We start from the raw sequence: 19,442 nt of genomic DNA, 5'->3' as shown, positions 1-19,442 counted from the left end.
TATAACTGAGAAGCTGTATATAATGTATATATTGAACTCTAGTGACGTGACATGATCATAATAGTATGATCATAGGATTAAGGAATTATACTATGAAGTATAACGCTTATCTTTTGAACTTCGTAGATATGACATCAACATAATCTTGTATATAGTGTTATGATTATGTGAATGGGTTACGGTGAAGATTTCATCCTAGGAAACAATGTTTTACATTTGTTTGAAGGAAGTACATTCATAAACTTGTTTTGTGAATCAAAAGAGAAATCAATAGGATTATTGGTCTTGATATTCATTGCATATATTTGGATGACCAATATGTGTGAGTTGGTAGAACCGATCTTAACTCAGATTTTGTATCTTGGTATAACCGATCACAATGCCTAGACTTATGATTTGGTATGACCGGTCCTGGTAATTGGTGTAGCCGATCATAAGTAATCACCATGTGATGGTATGATCGATCCTTGTAATTGGTGTGAACGATCCTAGTAATTGGTGTGACCGATCATAAGTGTTGTGTGACCGATCCCTGTAATTGGTGTAACCGATCCTAGTGACTGGTGTGACCAATCACATGTAGGTACCATATTTAGGTATAACCGATCCTAGTGATTGGTATAACTGATCCGAACCCATGTATGTGACTTGGAAGGACCGATCACAACTAACCATTGTGATTTGGTATAACCAATCACATAGTAGTCTTGGAATACTGGCAAACCAATTCTAAACTTGTTTGGAAGTGTGGTATAACTGATTCCAAGTAAGCAAAACCATGTAAATAATAAATAAGGATTTGCAGTGAAAAGATGTCAACATACTTTGAACATGAGCAGTAACTCTTATCATTTATTGTTCAAAGATATTCCTTGGTACTCAAGGTGATCCTGTGCCGAAATAAATTAAGAATCTTTTAATTAAGGTTTTTTATTTTATATGCTTTCATTACCAGCAATTAATGCATAGCTCTAGAGGATAAAAATTAGTAATGTGCATTTACTAATTGGAGATTTTCTGTTGAGAGATTTCAGAAATATCGGACCAACATTTATTGGAATTATGAAAACCGAATTTGTCCATTCATTGCATATCTTGAGAATATTTTCGGTTTTGGAAATTCCTTGGTGTCCAAACATCATTGGTCTATAAATACGTAAGTTTGCATTTCTAGCAAACTATCCTAAGAGCCAGGGAAAATTCATTTCTTTTTGTTTCTGGTGGAGCCGTCTATTCGGAGAGGAAAGTATCCTAATTAGGTGAAATATCATAAGACCGCTGGTTTAAAGACTTTATGGGATCAAGAAGCTCTACGAGTACCGTTGGTGGGAAATTAGATAATTGCAATGTTATTAGTTTTCGATTTGATTTGATTGACTAAAGGTTGTTGAAACTTTGATTGCACCTAGTTTGTTTATGCTTGAGAATCTTCTCTTATAATATAAGATTCACTCAAAGTAGATCGACATATTGACCGGATCTTTAAAACTGTTGTTAGATCTAAATACATCCTGTGATAATCCATTGTTAACAGACTTCGTTCTGTGCGTGATTGATCACAAGAGATTCATGTGGTATTGTGCAAGTTTTGAAGATAAAAGAAGATTTGAAGACGAAGAAGAATTCTTATTAGTTTTCATATCTTGTGTATTTAGTGCACAAAACTTGGGTTGGGATCCAACTAAAATCGATTTATCTTTGATAGATCCGACTGATTAATTTCATGAGATCGGCATTTTCTATATTTCTCTTTGAGATCTATATTGATTGAGTGTGAATCTAAACTTGATTACTTCGGTAGTTATTGGATAGATTGATCTAACTAGACAAAGGAGTTTATTAACGGAAGAGGGTTTGTCAACAACTCATCTATATCTTGTAGCAAGATTGATTAGAGTGGTTACCAAACAGATTCTTCCTTTGCTGTTTGGAATACGATCCAAAGGACTTGTTATTCACATGCTTGGCTCTAGAAGTCGAAGCCGCATGGATATTGAGGGAACTAAGTAGCTAGGGGTAGTCTGCTTGGTCTCAACTATACGAAGTTGGTATTAGATTTTGTATAGCGGCTTAATTATGAGAGTATTCAAAACTGGACTAGGTCCTGGGGTTTTTCTGTATTTGTGGTTTCCTCGTTAACAAAATCTTGTTGTGTCATTCACTTTTCTATTCCGCAATTATAATTGTTTTTATTATAATTAAAAGTAAATTACACTTGTACGTTAACTCCGTAATGCTTGATCGTGATCCTATTGAGTTTGGTTATTACCAAACATATTATCAAGTAACACATTTTTTTTGATGTATTATCTCGATCTTGTATCCATAGTCAATCACACAAGTTATCTTGTTGTCGTATTGCCTCGATCTCGAATCCATAGACGATAACACGAAGTGTGAACTGAATTGTCGTATTGTCTCGATTTTTTCCATAGACGATCATATTTGGGTACCCTCGTCTTTTCACATTCAAATTAAAGAGAATCAGGGTTTTCGGATTTCACCAATTGAATTATGCAGAATACTCAATCAATCTCTAATAAATGTTCGTTTTATAATTTAAGACAATTTTGAAGCTAATCTCATTCTCGGAAAATACTGCAAGTAAAATAAATACCAAATTTTGTTATACCAAAATGATATAATCTCATTCGCTTATTGAAGACAATGGCCTAAGAATATTCAATATGGTTAAAGGGAAAGCTAAATATAAAGAGAAATTATTAAACAATTAAGTTCAGGAGAATATTTATTAAAGACTACATAAATTTCTTACACGATTTATTGGCTTCCTCCTTAGGCTTAGTCCTATGGGCTAGATATCTAACTGTTAGATTGACCATTCACGTCAGCCTGGGCAACCTCCTAAGTCCTATGGTATTGCTAATCTAGAAGCAAAACGCTGAATAAAACAGCGCTAAACGCCGAATGGTTCGACGCTACATAATTTTATTTTTTAAAAAACTAATCATTATATCTCTCTCCACCTTTTTCCTCTCTCTCTCCAATTTTTTCCTCTCTCTTTCCCTTTTTTTCCTCCCTCAATCGCGTTCTCCCTCTTTTTTTCCTCTCTCTCTTCCTCTTTTTCTTCTCTCTCCATCGCATTCTCTCTCAAAAATTAGTAAAATATATAGAGTGCCGAATGGTTCGGCATTTATGTTACTTTTTGAGCGCCGAACGGTTCAGCGTTTCAATCTCGCTGATAGTTGGACTGCGAGCACTTGCTAGGTGAGAGAACTATCAACTATCACTGTTAACTTTTTTCCAACACTTTTTTCTTGATTTGCAACACTTTTTGGCCAATCTAGCAGTCCAATCTAGCCCATATGGGTTAGCCTTAGCCTTGGTAGAGAGAGCTAGCTTTCCATTACAAAACAATTAAAAATAAAAAAAGAAAAATAAATCCTAAAAACTATTGTTGGCTCTCGGCTCTTGGCCGTCTCCCCATTTTCCAGCTACTTCCACCACTATTTATATATTTTTCAAAGGAACCACTTTCCTTTACCATTTCGAGCACCACATCATCATCCAATGAATATATGCCACGTGTCAAATAATAAAATTCCTCCAATCAAAATTTGTCATGTGTCAAACACTACAATCAATATTTTCTTTGTTATTTCCAACCATAAAGAATAATATTCTTTCCAAATCTTCATATATTTCATTACTCCACATTCACAAAGATATATATTCTTCATTGACCAAAATATCTTCAAATATCTTTTATCATAATTGATATCTTGCACATGGTTTCCACGCTTCTACGCACGTCGTGACACACTTCTACACAAGTCATGGGATGCTTACCACACTCTCATATCCAAATAACTGGTCCAACAATTCTTTATGTTTCCTTTTGGGACTATCCCATTAAATCACTTCATTTCTCCAGCAGAATTCTGCATTTTAGTCCATCGAGCTTTATTTCCTAAAATATGCAAAAGAAAACCAAATTTATCAAATATGTACAAAATAAAGAACTAATAAATATAAATTTGAGTAGTAAATATGTAACTTATCAAGAAACCATCTGGAGCTGAAAGGTAGTTTGATTTTGTAATTTGGTGTATGATTTCATAAGAATCCTATTGTTAGGGCATGTTTTTGATTTGGTACTTTGGGGTACCATTTTGTAAAAATCATATTAGTAGGGCTCAATAAAGACAAAAAAAGGTCATAGAATAATAATCTTAAAATCCTTTGTAGTGGTTAACATTCCATCGATTAGTGCTAATGTAAATATGTAATTGATTAGGCATACTAATTAATGATCGTTGATCACATTAGCTTAAGGATTTGATTTATCTTTTGAACCTTTCTTTTTTTAATTTTTTTAGAGGAGAAATAAAAGAAGAAGGAGGAGTTTTTGATTTTTCTTTTTTTTGAGAACCTTTATAAGAATATGGAGAAACATATATTCAAGATAGTCAAGAACATCTCTAACTTAATTCCCATTGCAATTTTGTTGCTTCTAATTACTTAAAAAACGTTAAAAAATTGATTTTTTTAATAGATATTACGTGTGGCAAATCAAAAAATAGTTGTCGTAACACCAATATATGATCGGAAAACGTGAAATCCCAGCCATAATCACCCGTATACTGCTCTGAAATGAAGAAATTCTAACAGTAGACAAGAAACTACTGCTGGGATATTGGATACGACACAACCGTAAACCAATTTATAACTGGGAATTTTATCTGTTCCAGTTGGGAAATACCTAGACTTAAACTCAATATTTATTTATTTTTTGGTTATGAGAACTACCTACGGCTAGAAAAAAACCTATTTTCCAACCGTGAACTAGTTTATTGTTGGGAAATCCTAATTTTCCAGCCGTAATGGCTGATTTACGGTTGGAAAAATAAGAACTCTTAGCCCTAAAAAGTTTCATAAATCTAATTTTAAATCCCAAGTTCATTGAATCTCACCTTTTCACTAATCAAAAGCATAAATAAATGGTGGGTTTTTCGATTGTTATCTTATAAAATTCACTTCTGAAGTATTAACTTCTAATTCAGTTCCTTCATCCACCAATTCGTCATTTTCGATTCAATGATGATTCTGTTTAAGATAGATGATGAATCGAAGAAGAAAAAAAGATGGAAATGAGAGGTAATATCGAAGAACAATAAAGGAATAAGAAGAGAGGGTTAAATTACATTAGTTGTAGGGAAAGGTATTTTTGACTTTTACTATAAATCAGGTCCCCAATATCCACATTTAAAATATTTAAATCCTAATCTAAACCCCATTCTTTACAACCCTAATAATAGAATTTTTCCATAAATGAAAAGTTTTGAATATATGGTCGTCTTACTTGGACTTACCAATTTTCAATCTATAAACAATCGAAGTGATATTAATCTCTTCTTTTTTTTTATGTAAACAGTATTTCCTGAGAATGGGATAGTTTATTAGGACAGCTAACTTTTTGTTATTTGTGCAAGGTAGGGCTGTCAATGGATACCCAATTAACTGAAACCGGACAACCGGGTCCAGTTTCTGTTTCTAAAATTGGACTAATTAGCCATTTAGATACTCGACATATATACCCGATTCGGACCCGAAATATTATCGGGTCCAAATAGGTATACCACAATTCATTTCGTTCCAAACAGGTCCAAATATATATATTTGATTTATACCCATTCATTTCATTCTTTTATAAACTCATTTAGCAAAATTGAAAAGATTTATCTAGTTTGACATGACGAGGGCACCAAGTAAACCACAATCTTTTCGATAACAATCTATAAATCTGATACCTTGGGTGATTTAATATAGACATCGAATGTTTATAAGTGCCTAAAATATATCATTTGAGTATCAATTTCTTATGCTTTTCTTAACTATTTTCTCTTGTATTTTTATATATTACGTTTTTTTTTGTATTTTGTAGGTATTTTGGAGTCATGCAAGAAGGAAGAAGGCAAAAAGAGGCTAAATTTGCTAGTTGGCATGGTCGAAGCATCGAAAGAACACAAATCTCTATTGTGCCTAAAGTGGATAGTTACTGAAGACAAGGCCTGAATTCGTTATGGGGTATCCACTTTATTAAGATGTTACTAAAGACAGGCAGTTTCTCGCTAAGGGCCACCCCCAGCCTTATAACCTAGCAGCTGAAAGTTAAGTCGAGCAATTCTGTTTCATGACCAAGTTCTTTGCCAAGGTTCCACTCCCTTCTTGCTGCAACACGTTCTTCTGCCGGCTAGCCATAAGTTCAATGGTTCATCGCCAAGGGTTAACACAAGTTTACAAACGCAGAGTAATACAAGGAAGTGTGTCTCGAACTGTAAGATGGTTGGGCAGAATTAACACCGGAAAGACAGTGAAGCTCAAGTTGCTGCCAATGATCTCGGTCGAGTAAGGAGATTGAAGTGGTATTTGAGAGATTACAGAAGTTCAGGAAGGATGGGTATGGCTTCGATTGAGTTCCGTAAGGATTTGAGTTCAGTTTTGGGCTGAGACAATAGAGAAAAGACTGAAGTTTTCTGCCATTGATATGTGATGATAAACAAGAAGATTCAGAGCTGTTTTATGTCTGTGAAAGATTTATGAGAATGGGTTTGTGCAGGGAAGGAGATATGGAATGGGTTATAAATCAAGAGCAAGTTTATCTCCTGTTTACAAGTTTAAGGCACACAACCTGTTCGAGCAAATGTCTGAACAACTGCCAAGCTGTAGTTTCACCAGGCTAGCCATGGGTCGATGCTGACAGGGGTATGTGATTGCAGATAGGACTCAATAAGATGCCGAGAAGAACAGGGCTTACAGACAGTTCAAATTTTTGGGTTGTTTAATCCGTATTTCAGTCGGAAGGTCAGTAAACGAAGGGGTTATACGTAGCTGGTTGGCCGTGAGTTTGTGGGCTGTGTACAAGGGTTGTCTGGCAAAGGCTAGAATTTGATTTAGAGGCCAAAACCAGTTGAAGTATTGAGTTGCTGCCATTGGTCAGGGGATTAATCGTAGAAATTGAGATAAACATGGAAACATTGGTCGAATATTGGAAGATTGGGTTTGTAAAACTTGGCCAAGAGACCAGCTGAAGCTACAGCCGTTGATTGCAGGATCTGGAAGAGGAAATTGGAGCTATAAAAAGAAAACCTAAAAGCTTACACATGGATCATCATCTCATACCCTTTCACCACTGCTCGCAACCCTAGTTTCAGCGAGCTTTTGCTCGCTGAACAGCCACCACCATTTGCATAATCATCTCCATCCACCTGCATATCACCTGCATCTATCCAACCATCACCACCTGCACTTCCCCATCTCACCTGCATACACCCACCAGATCCATTCATATCACCACCAACAGTCGCAGCTGGAGTTCAGTTCCATCTTCCATTCCATTCACAACAGCAACTGCATCCATCACCAGCACTCCACCTGTTTGCAGGCAACTCCACCAGCAACGAGCTTCCTTGGTTCACTGTCATAATACCACCTGTTCGCAAAAGTTTCACCAGTACACCTGCTACTGCCGTTTGGTTTGCTTGTTTCAGTTCCATAATTTATCTTTTGTTTCATTATGAACTCCAGTAGCTAAGCATCTTGATTAGGGACGATTTCGACGTCCGGAACATGATTCACAATTGATATTTAAACTGCCTGTTCTTGCAATCTATTTTGTTATTGCTTATTCTCTATCGTGCCAATAATGTTTATGAATTTATTTCTCAATCGTTTAAGTTACAAATTGAATGGTTGTTTGGTGATTCTATTGCTAGTTAAGACCTCTTCGACCCGTAATTGTCTAGAGAGTCTTAATACAAGTAGTAATATGTGGTTATTGACGATGGGATTTTGTTAAATATCCACGTGTAGAGATTGACACTAGTAGATGATTCGAGCCTATGTATTTGTCACTAGGAATAGCCTATCTCATGAACTTAATGCATTTGTTTAAGTCACACCTAGAGAGCGTACTTCTAGGAAACTTGGCAAGTAGAATCTGGTAGTCGAGCGCTTCCGTGTCCGGTGAATTAGGAGATTATTACGGAGTATTTGAGCGTATTAAATATTCTAGGGTTATTAGTAATTGGTGATTGAAGAAACATAGCTATATTGAGTAGATTCACGTTTCGTGATTGAGAAAGAGTCCTTGATCATTTCATCCTCATATTTGCATTAATATTCAGAAATTGAATTGACAACTTTAGCTCAACTCTCCCTTAGGAACGAACCTGCTTGTCTGTATACTACTAGTTAGTTTAAAGAGAAGTAAGGAATTTATTTTTGCGAGTTTGACACCTCGTCAAAATTGGCGCCGCTGCCGGGAAGCAGTCGGTAGTTTGAGTTGTTATTTGATTTTCTTTTTTTGCATTTTTTTTTATTTTTTTGCTTTTGCTAATTTATTTGCTTAGAATCTTATTTTCAGGTACCATAAATCATCCTTTTTGCGTGTGCACAATTGGGAACAAGAGGTAAGTCTCTAAACGAGTTGTGTGCATAATATTTCAAGATGTTTCCTTTTGGGAACAACACATATGGTTCATAAGACCGTACATTTATGGTGAGCAATTTAATTCTCATTCTTATGACTTCCAACCATACTTGGGATATAATCAAAACCAATCTTTTGGCTATGATGAACAATCACAAGGATGTGAGGATAGTTATACTTTTAATCAGTTTAATTCTAGACATGTGCAGATGCTCGATCACATTCTTTATGAGCTAAAGGCAGTAGCACAATTTGGTAGACAACCAACCGGACCTTGTTTCAATGAGTCTAGCCCAACTCCTGATCGTATTTATGATCATTCACCCATTCAAAGGGATGAGACTTGGGCTGGAAACTATGAAAGTGGTGTGTATCCAAGTTTGGCGGAGCAATCTTCAAATCATAAATTTGATAGTTTTGTTGAATCTGTTATTCCCGTGATGCGGCAAATGCTTCAAGCAACAAAACAATTTTGTGAATTCAGCTGAATTACAATGAATCACTCCAAGAACTTCAACGGAATATAGACAACATCAGAAATGGCATGAATCAAATTCAAGAAGAGGGGAACAAAGAACAGGTTCAAATTCATTCTAACATTCCCATGGATGCCAATATAGAGTATGATGATTCCGAAGAAGACGAATACTTAAATGATGATAACAATGGTGTAACTAGCTCAACTCTTGATCGTAATAATGATCATTCACCTATTCGAAAGGAAGAGGTTGAGTCTAGAAACACTAAAGTTATTAATGGAAAGACTTATGTTGTGTATGAGAGCGATGATGATTATGACTTCTTTGTGAATAACACCCCTAATTCAGAGATTGTAAATACTTTGAATGAGAAGTCAACTTGTGATGAAGACCGTAAGGTTTACAATGACTTACTTGGAGCAGATTTCGATTCTGATGATGAAGATTTGCAAGTTATAGATATAGAAGAAACTGATGAAAAATGGCTCGTAAAGAGTTTGAATGAGAATTATGATACTTGTGATGTAGGAGAATCAATGGACTTTTTCAGAAGTACCGAGGACCCTGTAATGCATGAGATTATGCAAGGTTTGTCTAACCCTTTATGTGAATCTCTATCTAATGATGATCCTCCCAAACTAGAAGTAACTTCCCAAAGAGTTGTTCATCCATATTTTAGGAAAATACCTCATTTGGGGCTGGAATTGAATGCGTCTAAAGTTCTTTCTGAATCCTTGCTTCTAAGTATCCACCATATGTGTTTGAGTCTAACACCATGCAGGTTTGCCAAGAGGAACCAATCAAAGTGCCTTCCACTTATGTTTTGTATACACTTCCGAGTGTATAAAGGACTAAGTGTGGGGGTGACTCTCGTGGGATGATAATTTCACTTTTCCCACAATTTGCTAATATTTTTGTGAAGCAATTGCTATATATGCAGATTGTTTTGTGGGTGGATCCTCAAATTTTCAGATTGTTGATATATGGGGAGTCTATTTTGAATGTTTCTCGTATGCGTCAATCAGGTGAACAATTCCAATTCTTACTTCCTTGTCTTTTTCAAGTATTCCTCTTATTCTTTTTGCAATGGTTTGAAACATTGAGGACAATGTTTGATTTAAGTGTGGGGGTAGGGTATAATAAGAAAAAATTTGACGTATACACAAAACTCTAACTTTTAGAGATTTTTGAACAATTTAGAATAAACACTAGCCTTTCTAAGTAGATGGAATTTTTCTTGACGATGAGGTATATATTAGCTGAGTCGGGATTAAATGCAACCTAAATAGCTAGTTTAGTGTTTATCCTCTATTGTTCAGAAATAGTTATGAGTTGGGGTATCAGTTTATGTAATTTGTATATAATTTGTAGAGTTTGATGCCTTTATTTAAAAAAAAAATTAGAAAAAAAATTGCGTGATAAACTTCAAATCTAGAAACTTGTGCCTTCAGGATGACACTAAACAATATAAGTGGATGGAACCATCTTGGTTGCAGGAGTTGAGGAACCCATTAACTAAAAAAACATAGCTCAGGTGTTAGAAATTATATGATAGTTATTACCATATCTCGGAATCGTTCACCATATCACTTTATGTTTTTATTTTTGCGAACTTTTTGTTTCTCTAAGTGATTTGGTGGGTCATTAACATCGAATTGTTATTACTGCTAGGATGAAATAGAGGATTGAGTTACAAAAAAAAAAAAAAAACAGACCAGTTCGACCAACCAGAGTATATAAAAAAAACATTGAAAAAAAATGGCACTTGGATAGCAATATGTGTGTGTTCTTCCTGTCTCCGTCGCCTAAACAAGCGTGGAATGAAGGATCCACGGGAATTACCATGTAATATGCTGACAAGAAGCATGCGCTTGGATCGAAAAGATCTAATCATGTTGTCAATTCGGAAAAAAAAAAGTAAAAAAAAGTGAAAAAAGAAAAAGAAAAAAGTTATTATTATTATTGTTCAATTAATAAATCGACCGCTGGTTCCTTGTATTTACCAGTCGAGTTGATCTAGAATTAGGATTATCGACCACTGGTTCCCTTGTATATGCCAGTTGAGTTGATATTAGATTTCAGACCAGTATCTCAATCCATTAGGATTCATAGGTTCATCTTGGCAGTGACCTTCAGACAAATATGGGAAACACCGGTCACTGAAGTCAACATTCGCAAACATCTATGTCTATATCCGTCTTCTTAATCTATTCATGTGTGATTGTGGTTAGTTAGATTCTGAGTATTGTGGTTTGTTCAACTTTCTGAGTAGAGCTTTGTTACTTGTATATGAATTGGATTTGCAACTGGGTACTTCCTCCTGTAGTCATTTTGGGTTCGTTCATAGATTTTTCACAGGTAGTTGGAATTTGGAGTAAAAGGTTTTGTAGGTATACCTCTTGTAAACCTTCACGAGACTATAACTCGTCCACTAGGGACACCTATGGGTTTAAAGGCTTGTTATTTATGCTAATAGTAAACGTAGCCTCGACGACACGGAGTTGTTGTATTTTAGTTTTGTTTTGTTTGCTCGAGGACTAGCAAAGATTAAGTGTGGGGGAATTTGATAAGTGCCTAAAATATATCATTTGAGTATCAATTTCTTATGCCTTTCTTAGCTATTTTCTCTTGTATTTTTGTATATTACGTTTCTTTTGCATTTTGTAGGTATTTTGGAGTCATGCAACAAGAAAAAAGGAAAAAAGAGGCTAAATTTGCTAGTTGGGACCTTACGTGTTGGCACAGTCGAAGCATAAAAAGAACACAAATCTCTGCTGTGCCTAAAGTGGATAGTTACTGAAGACAAGGCCTGAATTCGTTATGGGGTATTCAGTTTATTAAGATGTTACTAAAGACAGGCAGCTTCTCGCTAAGGGCCACCACTCTCTCAACCTTATAACCTAGCAGCTGAAAGTAAAATCGAGCAATTCTGTTTCATGACCAAGTTCTTTGCCAAGGTTCCACTCCCTTGTTGCTGCAACACGTTCTTCTGCCGGCTAGCCATAAGTTCAATGGTTCGTTTCCAAGGGTTAATACAAGTTTACAAAGGCAAAGTAATACAAGGAACTGTGTCTGGAACCGTAAGATGGTTGGGCAGAATTAACACCGGAAAGACAGTGAAGCTCAAGTTGCTGCCAATGATCTCGGTCGAGTAAGGAGATTGAAGTGGTATTTGAGAGATTACAGAAGTTCAGGAAGGATGGGTATGGCTTCGATTGAGTTCCATAAGGATTTGAGTTCAGTTTTGGGCTGAGACAATAGAGAAAAGACATAAGTTTTCTGCCATTGATATGTGATGATAAACAAGAAGATTCAGAGATGTTTTATATCTGTGAAAGATTTATGAGAATGGGTTTGTGTTACAAAAATCGAATTGTACAGGGAAGGAGATATGGAATGGGTTTATAAATCAAGAGCAAGTTTATCTCCTCTTTACAAGTTTAAGGCACACAACCTGTTCGAGCAAATGTCTGAACAACTGCCAAGCTGTAGTTTCACCAGGCTAGCCATGGGTCGATGCTGACAGGGGTATGTGACTGCAGATAGGACTCAATAGGATGCCGAGAAGAACAGGGCTTACAGACAGTTCAACTTTTTGGGTTGTTTGATCCGTATTTCAGTCGGAAGGTCAGTAAACGAAGGGGTTATACGTAGCTGGTTGGCCGTGAGTTTGTGGGCTGTGTACAAGGGCTGTCTGGCAAAGGCTAGAATTTGATTTAGAGGCCAAAACCAGCTGAAGTATTGAGTTGCTGCCATTGGTCAGGGGATTAATCGTAGAAACTGAGATAAACATGGAAACATTGGTCGAACATTGGAAGATTGGGTTTGTAAAACTTGGTCGAGAGACCAGCTGAAGCTATAGTCGTTGATTGCAGGATCAGGAAGAGGAAATTTTAGCTATAAAAAGAAAACCTAAAAGCTTACACAGGGATCATCATCTCATACCCTTTCACCACTGCTTGCAACCCTAGTTTCAGCGAGCTTTTGCTCGCTGAACAACCACCACCATCTGCATAATCATCTCCATACACCTGCATATCACCTGCATCTCTCCAACCATAACCACCTGCACTTCCCCATCTCACCTGCATACACCCACCAGATCCATTCATATCACCATCAACAGTCGCAGCTGGAGTTCAGTTCCATCTTCCATTCCATTCACAACAACAACTGTATCCATCACCAGCACTCCACCTGTTTGCAGGCAACTACAACAGAAGCGAGCTTCCTTGGTTCACTGTCATAATACCACCTTTTCGCAAAAGTTTCACCAGTCCACCTGCTGCTGCCGTTTTGTTTGCTTGTTTCAGTTCCATAATTTATCTTTTTTTTTTCATTATGAACTCCAGTAGCTAAGCATCTTGATTAGGGACGATTTCGACGTCCGGAACATGATTCACAATTGATATTTAAACTGCCTGTTTCTTGCAATCTATTTTGTTATTGCTTATTCTCTATCGTGCCAATAATGTTTATGAATTTATTTCTCAATCATTTAAGTTGCAAATTGAATGGTTGTTTGGTGATTCTATAGCTAGTTAAGACCTCTTCGACCCGTAATTGTCTAGAAAGTCTTAATACAAGTAGTAATATGTGGTTATTGACGATGGGATTTTGTTAAATATCCATGTGTAGAGATTGACACTAGTAGATGATTCGAGCCTATGTATTTGTCACTAGGAATAGCCTATCTCATGAACTTAATGCATTTTTTAAGTCACACCTAGAGAGCGTACTTCTAGGAAACTTGGCAAGTAGAATATGGTAGTCGAGCGCTTCCGTGTCCGGTGAATTAGGAGATTATTACGGAGTATTTGAGCGTACTAAATATTTTAGAGTTATTAGTAATTGGTGATTGCAGAAACATAGCTATATTGATTAGATTCATGTTTCGTGATTGAGAAAGAGTCATTGATCATTTCATCCTCATATTTGCATTAATATTCAGAAATTGAATTGACAACTTTAGCTCAACTCTCCCTTAGGAACGAACCTGCTTGTCCGTATACTACTATTTAGTTTAAAGAGAAGTAAGGAATTTATTTTTGCGAGTTCAACACCTCGTAAAATGTTAAGAAGATAGCAAACCATAAGGTATATACTTGGTATATAGTATGTTTCGAAACCGAACATAACTATAGGTATCAATCCAAGTGTTTGGGATTAATGTACAAGTGCAATTACTTTAGTTATAACTTAAACAAATTATAATGCGGAAAGTAAAGTAAAAGCACACAACAAGATTTTGTTAATGAGGAAACTGCAAATGCATAAAAACCCCGGAACCTAGTCCAGTTTTGAATACTCTCATAATTATCTCATAATTAAGCCGTTATATAAAGAACACTACCAACTTCGCATAGTTGATACCAAGTAAACTACACCTAGTTACCTAATTTTCTCAATAGACCTGCGCCTACAACAAATCTGGGACAACGCACGTGAATCCTAAGATAGAATCCACTATCATAATTTGATTCAATCATTGTGAAGACTTCAAGCACTCAACTCATTTTGATCTTATTTTGAACAACAAAGGACTAATCTGTTTGGTACCACTCTTCTTATCTAAAGAAGTTAATCAGAGATATTATAGTTGATTTCACAAAGGCTCTTCCGTTTAATCTAATAAACTCTTTTGTCAGGTAAGATCTACCAAGATCTAGATTAAAAAGTTATTCAGATCTATGTATACAAACTATCAGATTCAGATATTGAAGAATACCACCAAATGATAGCTTGTTGATATAACAAAACTAGCAATAACAAGTCTATCAAAGATGAACCAGATCTAGTTGGATGCCAGCCGATCAAGTTTGTGCACGAAACAAATCACAAAGATATGAAACCAATAAGAAATCTTGTTGTCTTCAAATCTTCAATCTTCTTCTGTACTTGCACAACCAAACTTGATTCAAACTTATGTCCGATCATGCACAAAATGTAGTCTGTTAACAATGGATGATCACAAGTCAACATCAGATGTAAATAAAAATCTGAACTACTGCCAATCTCTTGATCAAACTAGATGCAATCAAGAGTTAACAAATCAAATCAATAATCAAAAACTAAAATAACAATGCATTTCTAGTTCCCACCAACGGTACTAGTAAACGCTTCATGATCCCAAGCAAACGTAAGAGATTTCACTTAATTAGGTTACTCTCCTCTCCAAGATAGTATTACGAATAATACTATTAGTAGGCTACATCAGTGACTACGAAGATGAAGTGTCTTCCTCATGATAAGTTTGTAAGAAGAACAAACTTACTATTTATAGACCAAGGTAGTTTGGACACCAAGGAATTCCCATAACCGAAAATATTCTCAAGATATGCAACAAAGCACCTAAATTCGTTTTGTCTAATTCCAACCAATATCCAACTGTATAACCGAAATCCCTCTTGGACAACTCAATATTAGCAAGCACTTAACTAATATATCTTTCTATATCTATATATATACATATATATATTCGAAAATCTCAAAAAGATTCTCAAACATGTCGGTTTGGGATCTGGCCTTGAGTGTCAAAGATCTTTGAACAATTAATAAATCAGATTTCAACTCATGTTCAAATTACTTATGATGTCGACATCTTGAACTTTCCTATTTCGCAAACTCAATTTCCAAAATCACACAATCCCTAAAGTGTAATGACTAAAGAAATCGGTTTTGCATATTGGGATCGGTTCTACCATGACTCCCAATGTAGGTAGGGATCAGTACTACCTTGACTCCCGCTACAGATAGGGATCGATTCTACTTTAACTCCCAACATACCCTATATTGGTTAGGATCAGTTCTATCTTAACTTACTTAAACTCATGTAATTAAAATATTTTTCTAGGTATGAAATCAAACCTAAGTTCACTACACAATCTAGTAACAAGTTACAAAGATTATGTCGATGTCGCAATTATAAAGTTCAAAAGATAAGCATTATACTTCATAATATGATATACCAATACAAAGCATTCATAACTGTTGGTATAATCTTTCTTGCCACTTTGATTATAATAAGATGATCAAGTCTCTAATACGTGAGTTTCATGTATATAACTTCGCATGTTATGTTTTCAATCTAAATGACTTGAAAGTAACAATATAGAAATGGAAACAAGTGAAGTCTTTTATTACTAACCTCAAGTAGAAGGATGAGGTCTTCGCTGATGTTGATACGTCTTCAGAATTTTCAGGTCTTCTGAGTAATACTTGTATGTTTCAACATTTCTAGACTTTCTAGTCTAACATAACAAAGTTGATTCTAGTAGTTCTAGTCAAGCGACTCTTGAGTTTTGATACTAAATAATGACAAACACCCTTGATATACCAACGCTTGGTAGGTTCAACCGAGCAATACTCTAACATAGTTTGACTTTGGTTTTCTCTCACTTTTCGTTTTTCTCTTATATTTAATCTTTATTTAGAACATCAATAAGGAAATAATAATAAACTTACATAAAAATAATTTGGATTCAAGCAAAAAAGAAGATTTTGAGATTTTGAGCAAAAAAAATAAAAATTGATAGTTTGGGTACCCATCAATATTAGTTACGTTTGAGAGGAAAAATCAGTGTGCTAAGTATGTAATAGTTGTTCAGAAGCCATATGAAGCAGAGAGAAACAAAATGAGAGGCGGCAAGAATGAATCTACGGAGGAGAGATATAAACCCTAAACGCAATTTAACAGATTCAGTTCTGGGTCCACCAATTTAGGAACCATACCCGACTTTTATAAGTAGGCTCTGGTTCCGAGTCCAGTGGTACCAGGAAGGACGCAGACCCACGAGAAGCCCTGGTGCTAGGGGTGTAGCAACGGACGGACGGTTGCGGATTAGGCCAAGCCCACTAATTTTAGAGCAGAAAATGTTCCATTTCGGCCAAGCCCACTAACAGCTCTAGTATAGTCAGTCACTTGTAGCTCCAGCAAACTTTGTCTAATCAGTTTATCTCGGAAATCTAATTATAATTTCTTCACTCGGTGTTCCTTCCAAATGACAAATCTAAGAAGTTACTTTTTCAACTGCGACTAAAGATGAATCATAAGTTTTCAAGAGCAAAAAATATATCTTAAGTTTTTCAATATGAGTTATGGGCTTACTAGTTTTACTTTACTACCCAACGGTGCGGGTAATCCGCGGTTTTTAAAAGACAACCGCAACCGCACCGCGTGCGGATTTGAGAACTCCACCCGTGTCCGGCCCATACATCTTGCGGTCTGGGTGAAATCCGCAATTTTACGGACGGATACGGGTCAAATCCGCGGTTACGGTTTTTATGCTCACCCCTACCTGGTGCAACGTTGGGCCAAATTCCATCTAACATCATGTTACTGTAATGGGCCACAGTTTTTGCAACTGTAGTGTCGCTCAAAGTTTTTCTCCATACTGTTTTGAGTCTTTTGACCAACAAGCTCCCACACTCGAGAAGATTTCTTGACGCCGAAATAGATTTTGGCCGATGGAGTTGGCTCAATCAGCTATGTAAGATTTCTTGTAGTGGTATACAGAGTAACAGGGCCAAACGTGCAAATGGTAAACCTGAACATTTTTTCCATGCAAATGGTAGAGTTATTGGTCTGCATTTGGGCTCCTTAATTGTCATCCCAGTCGACATTTCTGTAAGGTTCCGTGTATGTTATTCATGCATTACTCAAATTCTTGGTGGCAAAGTTCTGACCTCAAACAAAAACCTATTTCTCACAGAGTACTGAAGAAAGTAGAAACCTGTGTGGACATGAACTTATAACAACTTTATTGGGGTCATTTCTCATCCAAACACTTTCAGATTGAAGATAAGACGATAAGCCCCCGTGGCAACCCACAGAATCCTCCTTCATACCTCCCTTACAAAACTATTATCCTGCACTCTTCGTTACCTCCTTCCCTCTCTAGCTAAACTTAAAACTCTCTTTAATTGTGTACTGAAAAAGATGGCTTCTCCTACGCTATTGACTCCAACTTCGAAACCCAGATCCCTGATCAGTTCCAAATTCGCGAGCACCACAATCGCGGCTGCTGCTGTCACTCCCAACACTACCACTGCAAAAATACTTAAACCAGCGGGTCGTCGCGAATTCGTAGCGCTAATCGCCGGAATCATCTCTCCTGCATTGCTGTTCCCAGTGTCTCCAGCTTCGGCAGATACGGATGAAGAGTATGTTAAGGAAACAGCTGAGGTAATAAACAAGATTAGAACAACAATTAGCATGGACAGGAATGATCCTAATGTAGCAAATGCAGTAACTGATTTAAGAGAAACTTCAAACTCATGGGTAGCCAAGTACAGAAGAGAAAAGTCTCTGTTAGGCCGAGTTTCTTTCCGGGATATGTACTCGGCGCTTAATGCTGTATCAGGACATTATGTTAGTTTTGGTCCCACTGCGCCGCTTCCAGCTAAACGTAAGGCCAGAATCTTAGAAGAGATGGATTCAGTTGAGAAATCTCTACAAAGGGGGAGGTAGAACAAGGTCTCGTTTCGCTCTCTCTTTATACAGTTGATTTTCATTTTTGTGTAATCAATTAAGTTTGAGGATACAGTTGATTTTCATTTGAAGGATGAAGACGAGAGAAGTTTATTAAGTTCAATTTGATTGTGTAGCTATATATTATCGGTATATGAAACATCGGTGATCATGAGTGAAATGTTGGATAATTAATTTGTTGCATTTTGGATATTGATTCCACAGTTTAAGGAACATTATTATAGTTATGAAACGGAACTACTAAAGATGACCTGAATATTTAACAGCATAATTCTCTTCCGGTCAGCTAAAAAGGCTTTTTAATTTTAGAGTGATGTATATTTTGTGTTTAAGAGTTAAACAGTTAGTACTTTCGCTCTTTTGCATTTGTATTGTTCCACGGACTCGCTCATTTCAGCATAGGAAGCTTAAACGAAGTTGAAAATTTCTGTGGGTTCTGACGAGGATTCTGGATTCTTTAATCATTCTCATCACAATGTTAAAATATTGAAATTCCCACAAAAACATGCTTATAACAAATACAGTATAAAGCAACTTCACTAAGAGTATATACATAGGTATCTAAAGCCCAACTCAATAAGAAGGAGCTCAAGCTTAAGGTTTGACCCACGCCCAATGGTTAGAAAAGCCTAGAAAATGTATATATTAAAATATGGTGCATCTATTGTGATAGCCTAACAACCTAAATATGGTGAATAAAGAGTATTACATTAACTAGTTGGAAGCCTAACAACCTAAGCTCCAACGACATATTACTATATTAATTGAACAAGTTGGCATACTACATTAATTGAAACGGATACCATTGTGGTACTATTATTATTATTATTATTATTATTATTATTATTATTATTATTATTATGAAAACGTACCTCTGAGGGCTTTTATTGAAAATAGGGAAAAGAGTAACATTACAAGAAATGTGTTGGTAACTTAGCTACAAGCTGGGCTTTTATTATTATTATTATTATTATTATTATTATTATTATTATTCAATATCAAAATCAACATTACAAGGAAT

The 19,442-nt window shown here is 36.0% G+C and overlaps 1 protein-coding gene across 1 annotated transcript; it reads left to right on the top strand.

The window, feature by feature from the left end:
* Positions 1-17,784: 17,784 nt before the first annotated feature.
* Positions 17,785-18,786, top strand: LOC113319277 (photosystem II repair protein PSB27-H1, chloroplastic-like). The gene has a single exon (XM_026567547.1). It carries the CDS (start codon positions 17,870-17,872, stop codon positions 18,398-18,400), a length of 531 nt encoding a protein of 176 aa, XP_026423332.1. The 5' UTR covers positions 17,785-17,869; the 3' UTR covers positions 18,401-18,786.
* The last annotated feature ends 656 nt before the right edge of the window (positions 18,787-19,442 follow it).

Source organism: Papaver somniferum, chromosome 10 (genome assembly GCF_003573695.1).
Source record: "Papaver somniferum cultivar HN1 chromosome 10, ASM357369v1, whole genome shotgun sequence".
In the NCBI taxonomy this organism is placed as follows: Eukaryota; Viridiplantae; Streptophyta; class Magnoliopsida; order Ranunculales; family Papaveraceae; genus Papaver; species Papaver somniferum.
Note: the sequence above shows the minus strand (reverse complement) of the source record. Positions and strands in the feature narration are given on the sequence as shown.